The sequence below is a fragment of the Oncorhynchus clarkii genome, chromosome 12, assembly GCF_045791955.1.
Source record: "Oncorhynchus clarkii lewisi isolate Uvic-CL-2024 chromosome 12, UVic_Ocla_1.0, whole genome shotgun sequence".
NCBI lineage: Eukaryota > Metazoa > Chordata > Actinopteri > Salmoniformes > Salmonidae > Oncorhynchus > Oncorhynchus clarkii.
Genome location: NC_092158.1, coordinates 11,223,466 through 11,236,956, shown reverse-complemented (window position 1 = coordinate 11,236,956; position 13,491 = coordinate 11,223,466). Strand labels below are relative to the sequence as shown.

General features: G+C 43.0%; 1 protein-coding gene across 1 annotated transcript in view; it reads right to left on the bottom strand.

Annotated features, from left to right (window-relative positions):
- Positions 1-584: 584 nt before the first annotated feature.
- The window catches only part of LOC139421860 (SHC (Src homology 2 domain containing) transforming protein 3), a 62,808-nt gene continuing 49,901 nt past the window's right edge, over positions 585-13,491 (bottom strand). Inside the window, exons 8-12 of the mRNA XM_071172987.1 lie at positions 10,979-11,120; positions 9,501-9,603; positions 5,238-5,435; positions 2,772-3,067; positions 585-2,060 (exon numbers count right to left, since the gene is read on the bottom strand). Coding sequence (XP_071029088.1) covers positions 1,932-2,060; positions 2,772-3,067; positions 5,238-5,435; positions 9,501-9,603; positions 10,979-11,120 — 868 coding nt within the window. The 3' untranslated portion in view covers positions 585-1,931. The remainder of the gene's footprint in view (positions 2,061-2,771; positions 3,068-5,237; positions 5,436-9,500; positions 9,604-10,978; positions 11,121-13,491) is intronic.

The window sequence follows — 13,491 nt, the reverse complement described above, 5'->3', positions numbered from 1 at the left end:
TTCAATAGTTATAACAAATATGTAACATATGCTATATAACATGATAAATATAATTGAACTATTCCTAGTTATGTAAATTCTGTCTAAATGCATAGGTAAAAGGCCAATTTAAATGTTCTATCAGTCAGTTCTTCTGACCATTCTGTGATGTCAATAGACCTATCGAAATCCATACATTGAGAAATGAGAATTCATTTATAATCAATATTGTTACACAAGAGAAAGTGATGTCATATCCTTATTATCTAATTAAGAGTGCGCTAGGTGAAATCGAGAGGATTTTTCTAAACCTCCCGTCGGTATAGTGATTTACGTTAAAACACGTTGGTGAATTGTTCTCAATACAATTAACACATATAATCTTTTAAACTTCTGATTGTGCTATACATTTGTGATAATAATTTTGTCAAATAATACAATTTTGTCAAAAAATCCACTATAGAGCCATAAACGCTAGAAATGATGTGAAGAATATTCATTTGCATGATCGAAGCTCCAAACTAGTTGACTTACTACACACCCAGTTTAAAGAAGGATCCAGAAACCAATTATGAAATAATATTTTGAAAAGCAATAAATAGTTGTTTTTTTTCTTCTTTTTTTACAGTGTTAGCATTACACAAGTAACTCCCAAGGGGGTTCAAGGTCTATGAACAATGTCCACAGGAACAGTTAGATTTGTCAAGTCATGCGACTGCAGTGACACAAGAAGAGTACTTCATTATATAAAAAAAAATGTCAGTGGGTCAATCTCAATAGTAATAACTTGATTCCTCATGCCCCTCCCTCCTTGTTTCCTTCTCAAAGCACATTGGAGCAGAAGATGTGAGGGTCCTCCCCTCGGATCTATATAGCCTCATGAAACCAGACTGACCGCTGAGCTTACATTTCGTGAAGTGAAACAGAATGTGACATTGTCACATTTTTACATTTACATTTGAGTCATTTAGCAGACGGTCTTATCCAGAGAGACTTACAGTTAGATCAGTCTGGTTTCATAAGGCTAATGGGAGGTTTTGGGGGCAAGGAGAGAGGATGCAAGGAATCAAGGGAGTACAACTGAGATTCACCCTGTATCTTTAAAGCCATGTTGACAGCACTATGAGGGGCCAAAGGTTGCGACCCCTGACCCCAACACACTGTGACTACTGTAAAGCAAAACACATTCACGTCTTTAGTTCTTATAAAGCAGATTCATTTTTAGCCTGGTCACAGACCCATGTGTGCTGTCTTACCAACTCCTATGGGCTATGGTCATTGTCCCACCCTCAGGTGTTGGCAAGACATCACAAACAGGTCTGGGACCAGGATAGATGAATTAGTAACCCGAAGGGAAGATGTCGTCGCGCTATAGCTGCGATAAAGGACAAATAATCCTAAAATAGTTTCAATATAAACAACAGCATTTTCAAATAGTTGTTCTCCTCTATTTTAAACTATTAGGATTTGTAAATCCTACTTACCAATGACTGTGTAAATCTGGTTGTGCTTGATAGACAAAACTCAAATTCAGGGTTTTATTCGAAAATACTATTTTCTTTCCCCTCTGATGTCGATTTGCGCTTCGTCATCTAAACTACTAACAGTTGTTTTTCTTTGTCTTTAAAACACCAAATCAACATATATGTCCCAAATGCACCTATATGTCTTCTCAAAAATATAGCATTTCAATCATCACAAGAAAATAATAACAGTTCTATAAATATTTTTTATATCAGCAAACCTTCTTCTTTCTCATCCTCCTTTTTTTGTGGCCCGGGAGTTTGCTCAGCCACAGACCGCTTCCAAGACACTGTCATCATCGTTAAGTCACCTTTTTTCAACAATAATATATTCTCTATTTTCATCTTCAAGTTTCAGGTTTTCAGGAGGGATTGGAGGTTTAAGTTTCAGAACTCCATCTCCCAGCAGGTTTAGTGAGTGGATCGTCACTATTTCCTGTTGCCCACAGGCTGCTTCAGACAAAGTTCACTTCCTGCAGACACTATGGGCAAGCTGTTGTCACGGTGATGGCCTATCAGGTGACTGATGCTGTCAAATATGTGATCTTTTGTCCGCACCTTTTCAAAAGATACAAAGATGTAAAAAAAATACAAAAAGTTTAAAAGTGAGTGACATGGGAGATATTAATATGATTATTATTATTACAGGTAAACATATTTCTCTCTCTAGCATACTGTATCTCTCTCTCTCTCTAGCATACTGTATCTCTCTCTCTCTCTCTCTCTAGCATACAATCTCTCTCTTTCTAGCATACAATCTCTCTCTCTCTAGCATACTATCTCTCTCTCTCTAGCATACTATCTCTCTCTCTCTAGCATTCTATCTCTCTCTCTCTAGCATACTATCTCTCTCTCTAGCATACTATCTCTCTCTCTCTAGCATTCTATCTCTCTCTCTCTAGCATTCTATCTCTCTCTCTCTAGCATACTATCTCTCTCTCTAGCATACTATCTCTCTCGCTCTCTCTAGCATACTATCTCTCTCTCTCTCTCTCTCTAGCATACTGTATCTCTCTCTCTCTCTAGCATACTGTATCTCTCTCTCTCTCTCTCTCTCTCTCTCTCTCTCACACACACCCACTGGGCACACACTAGTTGAATCAACGTTGCTTCCACGTCATTTCAACAAAATTACATTGAGCCAATGAGGAATAGACGTTGAATTGACCTCTGTGCCCAGTGGGTATTCACTCAATCACTCACCCTTTCTCTTATTTGCCTTTTCACACTAGTGTAACTCTCTCCCCCTGCTTCTCCCTTCCTGCTCACCGTGCCCTCAGGATTCACCAGCAGTAGGTGTTTGGCCAGTCCATTGTGCATGCCCGTCAGAACGTACGACCCAGGGTTGGTGGTGCTCTTCCTAACCAGGAAGTCTCCGTCATCTACCAGTAGTTTCTCTGCGTCTCGTCGGCTCATCTCGCCGTGGTACCAGGCCTGGCCTTCCAGCTCCTCCTGGGCCTTGAAGGCAGCAGAGCGCACCAACAAGGGGCTGGAGTTATCCACAGATCCAGCCTTGTGAAGGGCAGGGACCGCTGACTGGGTCAGGATGGCATCCTCAAAAGGCTCTGTGGTGGTGGGATAAAGAATATATGTAAGCAGGGAACACAATATGGTGAAAATAGGCCTATGCAGGTACAAAGGGGAGGATGGACAATGTAAGTTGTGTAATGTATGTTACACCATTGCATCGTTGAATACAAGTTTCTGATTGGCTTGAAAAGCATTCTATAGCATGCATTATTTAAGTGAAGAAGAAGCCAGTGTTTGGTGGATATATTGGCATGGGTGTTGTTAGGCCCGAGACGAAGTTCAAGTAACAGACACAACTCAACATCAACTGTTCAGAGGAGTCTGCGTGAATCAGGCCTTCATGGTCGAATTGCTGCAAAGAAACCACTACTAAAGGACACCAACGCGTCGTGGAACCCACCTTCCACATCGTTTCTACATTTTGTTTTAGAACGCATAGCCCCTGGTTGATTATAACTTCCGTAATGGATGGTGAGATGTGTTACTATGCTATATGTCTGTGTAGTCATACATTAATACTTCCCTAGTTTTATTCCTGGAAATAATTACACTATGTGTAGGCACTCGGTAGTGATTGAAATATTATTCAGTAAATTGTTCACATACTGTAAAGGAGGAGGAAGAACCTGGATGAAGGAACCTATTATAACCAAGATGTCACCTCATTCCCCGCCTCCATTAAGACACACATGGTTCTTCATTCACCTCTACACTATATTCATAAGGAGCAACGTGGTATACATGTCATTTGTTTGACAGATATATCACCTATATCTGAATAACATGCAGTTTACATGTTACCCTCAAGTTGTGGGGAGGTGGTGGGAAGCCACGACAATCATAGTGTCTACAGCACAGGAGGCTGCTGAGGGGAGGACGGCTCATAATTACGACAAGAACAGAGTTAATGGAATGGCATCAAATACATGGAAACCATGGAAACCATGTGTTTGTTAACACTCCACTTATTCCGTCCCAGCCATTACCACGAACCCATCCTCCCAAATTAAGGTTCCGCCAGCCTCCTGTGGTCTACAGAGATATCTCCCTTTTGTTTTGGACCTGACACAATGTAATTATGGCACAAAGCAACCCCCTGGAAACAATCGCCAGATCACCTCTATAATTATAATCATGTCTCGTGGTTGGACGAGTGTTATTACTGTTAACAATTAGCGATTAGTGGTAAGGTTATTCTTATACAGGTTCAATAGGAATTATACTAGTGTTATTACTGTTAACAATTAGCGATTAGTGGTAAGGTTATTCTTATACAGGTTCAATAGGAATTATACTAGTGTTATTACTGTTAACAATTAGCGATTAGTGGTAAGGTTATTCTTATACAGGTTCAATAGGAATTATACTAGTGTTATTACTGTTAACAATTAGCGATTAGTGGTAATGTTATTCTTATACAAGTTCAATAGGAATTATACTAGTGTTGTTACTGTTAACAATTAGCGATTAGTGGTAAGGTTATTCTTATACAAGTTCAATAGGAATTATACTAGTGTTATTACTGTTAACAATTAGCGATTAGTGGTAATGTTATTCTTATACAAGTTCAATAGGAATTATACTAGTGTTGTTAGCATAAACATTTTAGCAGTGAGGTTGAAGTATGTTCAGCCGGTCCTAAATCACTCCCTATCCATCCCCCTTGTTCCCTTACACCTCTATGTTAATATGTCTAATGATAAGTATAAGCAGAGTAGTGGTAAAGCTACAGATCTGTAAACATTGAAGGGCTAGGGCCAAGGGGAGGGGTAGAAATCGTAATAGGACCGGATCATTGGATAGGATTATGCTAGTGTTTACAGCAATTAGCGTTTGGCAGTCAGTTTCTTCTTCTTGTCGATGTTGAATGGGAATATTCTAGTGTAATTAGCGATCCGCGGTTAGTTCCTTCTTCTCATAGATGTTGAATAGGAATATTCTAGTGTAATTAGCGATCCGCGGTTAGTTCCTTCTTCTCATAGATGTTGAATAGGAATATGCTATTAGTTATTAGCATTAGCCATGTCAGCGTTGGGTTAGTTCTTCTTACTCATGTCAGACAGGTCTTTCCTGGGACTGTCTTTTGCTACGCCTGCTGCCCCCTCTGCCATGCTGTACAATAATGTGAACATTGCTTACAGGCAAACATATCTCTCTCTCTCTCGTTACTGTTAGCAATAAGCAGTTAGAGGTAGATATTCTTACTCATGTCGAACAGGTCTTTCCTTGGACTATCTTTGGCTGCTGTGCCCGCTGCCCCTTCTGCTGCCATGCTGTCCTGTTCAGCCTGCAGGACTGCCAGCACCTGGGCGTCGATCTGCTGGGTGTTCACGTACGTAGGCACATCCCCTGTTTTTGGTACTGAACTCTTCCCCTCGGGCAGACTGTAGATGTCACATGATCCTAGACATCAAAGCAAAAGTTAAAAGCAAGAAAGACTCATTTATATTTTCTGTCATCTGAAAATAAAATAGACAATAAAGAGTCTCTCTCTTCTTACCTGGGGGGGGGGGGGGGGGTTATGAGTTAATAGAAACGAGGGATGCATATTTTTCACTTTCAAGACGATTAGATACGTATCTATGGGCTCTGACACAATACAGGAACGATACGTATCTACTAGATACATGGGCTCAAATACAATACAGGAACGATACGTATCTACTAGATACATGGGCTCAAATACAATACAGGAACGATACGTATCTACTAGATACATGGGCTCAAATACAATACAGGAACGATACGTATCTACTAGATACATGGGCTCAAATACAATACAGGAACGATACGTATCTACTAGATACATGGGCTCAAATACAATACAGGAATGATACGTATCTACTAGATACATGGGCTCAAATACAATACAGGAATGATACGTATCTATGGGCTCAAATACAATACAGGAACGATACGTATCTATGGGCTCTAATACAATACAGGAACGATACGTATCTATGGGCTCTAATACAATACAGGAACGATACGTATCTATGGGCTCAAATACAATACAGGAACGATAGGTATCTATGGGCTCTAATACAATACAGGAACGATAGGTATCTATGGGCTCTAATACAATACAGGAACGATAGGTATCTATGGGCTCTAATACAATACAGGAACGATAGGTATCTATGGGCTCTAATACAATACAGGAACGATAGGTATCTATGGGCTCTAATACAATACAGGAACGATAGGTATCTATGGGCTCTAATACAATACAGGAACGATAGGTATCTATGGGCTCTAATACAATACAGGAACGATAGGTATCTGAACTCATCAAAAAAAAGAAACGCCCCTTTTCAGGACCCTGAGACAGGACGACAGCTGATCGTCCTTGCAGTGGCAGACCACATGTAACAACACCTGCACAGGATCGGTACATCCGAACATCACACCTGCGAGACAGGTACAGGATGGCAACAACAACTGCCCGGGTTACACCAGGAACGCACAGTCCCTCAATCATGCTCAGACTGTCCGCAATAGACTGGACTGAAGGCTTGTAGGCCTGTTGTAAGGCAGGTCCTCACCAGACATCACCGGCAACAACGTCGCCTATGGGCACAAACCCACCATCGCTGAACCAGACAGGACTGGCAGACAGGACTAGTCTTCACTGACGAGTCTCGGTTTTGTCTCACATGGGGTGATGGTCAGATTTGTGTTTATCATTGAAGGAATGAGCCTTACACCGAGGCCTGTACTCTGGAGTGGGATCGATTTGGAGGTTGAGGGTCTGTCATGGTCTGGGGCGGTGTGTCACAGCATCATCGGACTGAGCTTGTTGTCATTGCAGGCAATCTCAACGCTGTGCGTTACAGGGAAGACATCCTCCTCCCCCATGTGGTACCCATCCTGCAGGCTCATCCTGACATGACCTTCCAGCATGACAATGCCACCAGCCATACTAGTCGTTTTGTGCGTGATTTCCTGCAAGACAGGAATGTCAGTGTTCTGCCATGGCCAGCGAAGAGCCTGGATCTCAATCCCATTGAGCACATTTGGGACCTGTTGGATCGGAGGGTGAGGGCTAGGGCCATTCCGCCCAGAAATATCCGGGAACTTGCAGGTGCCTTGGTGGAAAAGTGGGGTAATATATCACAGCAAGAACTGGCAAATCTGGTGCAGTCCATGAGGAGGAGATGCACTGTAGTACTTAATGCAGCTGGTGGCCACACCAGATACTGACTGTTCCTTTTGATTTTGACCACCCTTTGTTCAGGGAAACATGATTCCCTTTCTGTTCATCACATGTATCACGTCCTGACCATAGAGAGCCCTCTGGGTTCTCTATGGTGTTTTAGGTCAGGGCGTGACTCGGGGGGGGGGGTGTTCTAGTCGTTGTATTTCTATGTTGGTGTTTTAGTATGGTTCCCAATTAGAGGCAGCTGATTATCGTTGTCTCTAATTGGGGATCATACTTAAGTTTTCCATTGTTCCCACCTGTTTTGTGGGATATTGTTTGTGTTAGTGTTTTGTGCACTATGGCTTTCACGTTCGTGTTGTTTATTGTTTTTGATAGTTTCACTGTGTAATAAAGTATATGGAACTCATGCTGCGCCTTGGTCCGTTCCCATCGACGATTGTGACAACATATCTGTGGAACTTGTTCAGTTTATGTCTCAGTTGCTGAATCTTGTTATGTTCATACAAATATTTACACATGTTAAGTTTGCTGAAAATAAACGCAGGTGACAGTGAGAGGACGTTTCTTTTAGATGTTTAGATGCATGGGATCCGATACGATACATGAACGACACGTTTTAGTTTGAAACGATTTGGTGCCGATTCTATTTGTTTAGAGTAACGAAACGATTTGGTTCGATGCGATACGATGCAATGCACACATTTATTGAATAAACACATTCATTTTCCATTCTAAATTAAAATCTGCTGCTGATGGAGCTCATGAGCTGGGCCTCTGAGCTGGGCCTCTCTGAGCTGGGCCTCTGAGCTGGGCCTCTCTGAGCTGGGCCTCTCTGAGCTGGGCCTCTCTGAGCTGGGCCTCTCTGAGCTGGGCCTCTCTGAGCTGGGCCTCTCTGTGCTGGGCCTCTCTGAGCTGGATCTGTCTGAGCTGGGCCTCTCTGAGCTGGATCTGTCTGAGCTGGATCTGTCTGAGCTGGGCCTCTCTGAGCGGGGTCTCTCTAAGCTGGATCTGTCTGAGCTGGGCCTCTGAGCTGGGCCTCTCTGAGCTGGGCCTCTCTGAGCTGGGCCTCTCTGAGCTGGGCCTCTCTGAGCTGGATCTGTCTGAGCTGGGCCTCTCTGAGCGGGGTCTCTCTGAGCTGGATCTGTCTGAGCTGGGCCTCTGAGCTGGGCCTCTGAGCTGGGCCTCTCTGAGCTGGGCCTCTCTGAGCTGGGCCTCTCTGAGCTGGATCTGTCTGAGCTGACGTGTGTGTGTGTGTGTGTGTGTGTGTGTGTGTGTGTGTGTGTGTGTCAACGTTTCCCTTAGCCGGTAATAGCCGGCTTTTGACCAATAAAAAAAATAGAAAAGCTGATAAATAAAATTGCAGCAGGCCAATTGTCCGGGAAGAGAAGAAAAAACACCATTGTGAAGTAACGCTTTTTAGCCTCTTCATTGATGGAAATACATTTCACCGGTCATGCTTATCCGTCTATAGGTTCATTTGCATAATTTAGTGTACTTAATTTGGCACTCGTGTACAGTATATTCGTTATGGATTTTATCACATGCGTACAGCATACAGATACATTCTTTGAGCGTAAAATCTGTCAGACAGCACGAGAGCTGCTGCTACAACATCTCAAACAGCAAATGCAAAATGCAAAGGCAACAGAAGGCAAGTCACACACCACTTTGCAATGAGCTGGAGGCAGTATGCATTTTGAAAACAGATACTTAACTGTTTGAAACCTGAAACTTTTAATTACATATTATGAGGCATGTCTTACCTTGCTTCAAAGTAGCCTAGCCAAAATCTGACCATATCTGTGGAGCACAATTATTTTTTATATAACTTGTAATAAAAGCATGGATGAGTCTCTGTATCAGCCTGAGAGAGAAACGGCCGTACCTTGGCAATGTTCCTCAGGTGGTAAAAAGCTATTTTGGTCCTAAGATTATGTTTAGTTAAATTTGTCCGGGACCGATACGTAATGGTGAGCGAGAGGGACGGTGAGACGGAGAGAGAGCAAGATACAGAGAACGACAGACAGAGAGAGAAAGCTAGAGACAAACAGAAAAAAAGAGAGAGATTGTGACACGTCCAGAAATATATCCAAAGAGAGAAAGAGAGAGAGAAAGAGAGACCAGAGAGAGAGAGAGAGAGAAAGAGAGATCAGAGAGAGAGAGAGAGAGAGAGAGAGAGAGAGAGAGAGAGAGAAAGAGAGATCAGAGAGAGAGAGAGAGAGAGAGAGAGAGAGAGAGAGAGAGACCAGAGAGAGAGAGAGAGAGAGAGAGAAAGAGAGACCAGAGACAGATAGATCCTCTTTTACCCTGTTGGACGAGTATCCCAGTAGGCCTCCTGTCCGCCCCCCAGATCTCGCCACAGTGTCTACCCTGGTAGTAAGTCTGGTCCACCCCAGCCCCTGGGGCCTGCTGCTCGAGGGACAGACACAGGAAAAACAACAGAATGAGTCAGAGAAAAATAAAGATAAAAAAACAGCAACTCTTCTGCAAGGTCTGTATTCCTTCCTTCCTCTGTCAGCAGGATCCATCTCATTCATGATTGGGAAGCAAATCAAATCCCAGAGGCTAACAGGATGTGTTTCTAGACTGTGATGACGTATGTAGGCCCTGGGTGCCTTAGGAAGAGGTAGCATGGATGAGGTAGGTGTGGATGAGATAGGATGGATGAGGTTGGTGTGGCTGAGGTATAATGGATGAGGTAGGTGTGGATGAGGTAGGATGGATGAGGTAGGTGTGGATGAGGTAGATGTCGATGAGGTAGGATGGATGGATGAGGTAGGATGGATGAGGTAGATGTGGATGAGGTTGATGTAGATGAGGTAGGATGGATGAGGTAGACTCTGGATGAGGTAAGATGGATGAGGTTGGTGTGGATGAGGTAGGATGGATTAGGTTGGTGTGGGTGGGGTTTGTATGGATGAGGTAGGTGTGGATGAGATTACCAAGTGAGGATGAGGTTGTTGAAGATGCGGTAGGATGGATTAGGTAGGTGTGGATGAGGTAGGATGGATGAGGTAGGATAGACGAGGTAAGTGTGGATGAGGTAGGATGGATTAGGTAGGTGTGGATGAGGTTGGATGGATGAGGTTGGTGTAGATGAGGTTGGATGGATGAGGTAGGTGTGGATGAGGAAGGATGGATGAGGTTGGATGGATGAGGTAGGTGTGGATGAGGAAGGATGGATGAGGTTGGATGGATGAGGTAGGTGTGGATGAGGAAGGATGGATGAGGTTGGTGTAGATGAGGTAAGTGTGGATGACGAAGGATGGATGAGGTTGGTGTAGATGAGGTAAGTGTGGAATGGACATCCTGGGAATTATATTTCTAACTGGTGATGACGTACCTACACATCATGTTGATTTGTGGTACCTGTGTGGCTCAGTTAGTGCAACGCCAGTGAAGCCAAGATAGTGGGTTCATGTCCCGCAGTGATCACATAAAACATGTATGTAGTCACTGTTCAAAACTGTGTTGAACTCTTTGCAGAATTGTATATATATATATATATTTATTTAACTCGGCAAGTCAGTTCAGAACAAATTCTTATTTACAATGATGGCCTACCCCGGCCAATCCTGGGACAATTGTGCAGCGCCCTATGGGACTCCCAATCACGGCTGGATGTGATACAGCCTGGATTCAAACCAGGGACTGTAGTGACACCTCTTGCACTGAGACGCAGTGCCTTAGACCGCTGTGCCACTCGGGAGCCCTAAAGTGTAGCACTCTGTACTGGCTGTTGCTGCTGCATATGGTGAGATGTGGCGAGGGAACTGTCCTGTACCTCAGCCTGGATGCTCTGGCCTAGCCGGGTGTCTATGAATCCTCCAGGTGGTGGCATCTTTCCGGGGATATTGTTGTAGTACGGATGTTCAGCAGGCTCCTCCTCCTCCTCCTCTGTCCAGACTGACTCCATATTCAGAACCCTGTCATCACACAGAGGGTCGATCAGCTGTGAATTTCTGCTCACTAGAAAGCAGGCTTAATATGTGCATCGTGAAGCTCTTCCTGCAGACATTACAGCATATGTCTAGCAGGGTGGATGGGAAGAACGTACAATATATGTCTAGCAGGGTGGATGGGAAGGACGTACAACATACAGTTGAAGTCAGGAGTTTACATACACCTTAGCCAAATACATTTAAACTCAGTATTTCACAAATCCTGACATTTAATCCTAGTAAACATTCACTGTCTTAGGTCAGTTAGGATCACCACTTTATTTTAAGAATGTGAAATGTCAGAATAACAGTAGAGAGAATTATTTATTTCAACTTGTATTTCTTTCATCACATTCCCAGTGGGTCAGAAGTTTACAAACACTCAATTAATATTTGGTAGCATTGCCTTTAAATTGCTTAACTTGGGTAAAACGTTTCGGTTAGCCTTTCACAAGCGTCCCACAATAAGTTGACTGAATTTTGGCCTATTCCTCCTGGCAAGAGCTGGTGTAACTGAGTCAGGTTTGTAGGCCTCCTTGCTCGCACACGCTTTTTCAGTTCTGCCCACACATTTTCTATAGGATTGAGGCCAGGGGGTTGTGATGGCCAGTCCAATACCTTGACTTTGTTGTCCTTAAGCCATTTTACCACAACTTTTGAAGTACGCTTGGGGTCATTGTCATTTTGGAAGACCCATTTGCGACCAAGCTTTAACTTCCTGACTGATGTCTTGAGACGTTGCTTCAATATATCCACATAATTTTCCTGCTCATGATGCCATCAATTTTGTGAAGTGCACCAGTCCCTCCTGCAGCAAAGCACTCCCACATGATGATGCTGCCACCCCCGAGCTTCTCGGTTGGGATGGTGTTCTTCGGCTTGCAAGTGTCATGACGTTGGCCTCTTTGGGTATAGCAAGCCCCATCCCCCTCTCCCTGCCCCCCCCCCCCCCTTTCCTCCTTCAACTAGGTTGCTGTGGTCAGAGAGACGTCGTAAATTCCTGAGGATTTCCTCATGGACACACAGTATATAGAGAGGGTACATTTTCATAGAGAACAAAGGAAATCCTTCCACCTCACAGAACTTGAGGTACGAACAAATTTCATGTTCCAGAGAAAGTATGAAAAATCGGTGAAGAATCCAGCTACAAACTGGTCCATTTGTCACAACTTGGGGAAGCTCATGGGAGACGGTGTGGCCACATTACCATAACGCTGTTTATATAATAGCCTCAGATATGAGGTTTACATCTAATTGTTGTATAAGATGAATGAGTGAGTATGATACTGTTTGAATAATGGTGTAATATGATTGTGGACTGTTTAATGAAGAAAAATACAATTCCCTTTTGATTTGAACTAAATCAGAGGACCGCCCCTGAGCCCAGTTAGGGTCAGGCATCCTGGGACAGCCCTTTTTCGGCCCTTCCGAATAAAACCCCCACTCGGGTTTTCGATCAGCAGACCGAGCTTACCTCAATTATGAGATGGCTAAAGGTTGCAGACCATGTTTTTCTCCATTAGGAGGACAAAGGTTGTAGACCATTGCTGAATCTTTTAACCATACCACGTGGATAAACTCTTAGACTATCGATACTGACAGAATAAGAACAAGTCTTTGATATTAATTACTAGTCTGCAGCTAAGAATTTGGTATCATTGAACACGAAGAACGACAACCGCCGAAACACCATTCTATAACGATGAATGTCACTCTGAACTATCCATTCTAAATACGACAGAGAGAGAGAGAGAGAGCAGACAAACTCTCCAACAGAAATTAACTTTTCAACAGAGATCCCGACGACACACGGAGCGTAAATATATATATTGATTGCAATTGTTCCCGAATGAGTGAGCGTTCATGTGTAAAGGATTAGCATTTCAATTGTTATAATTATCAACTCTGTCGGGACTTCTCAGCTGACCCCCACTTCCCCTTTTGTCTAACAAGCCGCCATGCCGGTTTAGCCCACTAGGGCACATTCTCCTATCATTTCTTGTAACCATATTTACTTTGTTTGTTTGTTTGTTTATGCATTTCTGTGAATTACTTAGTTAGTAATAAATAAATGATTTAAGACAATTGATGTATGGATGACTTATAGTGAAGACTGGGTTCGTGCAGATAACCAACAATTTACGATGTTTGGAATGAGACTAACGTGAGGTAAAGTAAATAATTCAATAACTCGAATACTAATATATCAGATAAAATATCAGAAAAGTTATTTTAGGAAATGTTAACTTTGTAATCTGAATATTTTTCCTTGGTGCACCGACTTCCTAGTAATTACGGTTACATGATTAATCAGTCTAATCGCGTAATAACTAATTACAGAGAATCTTTGATAAAA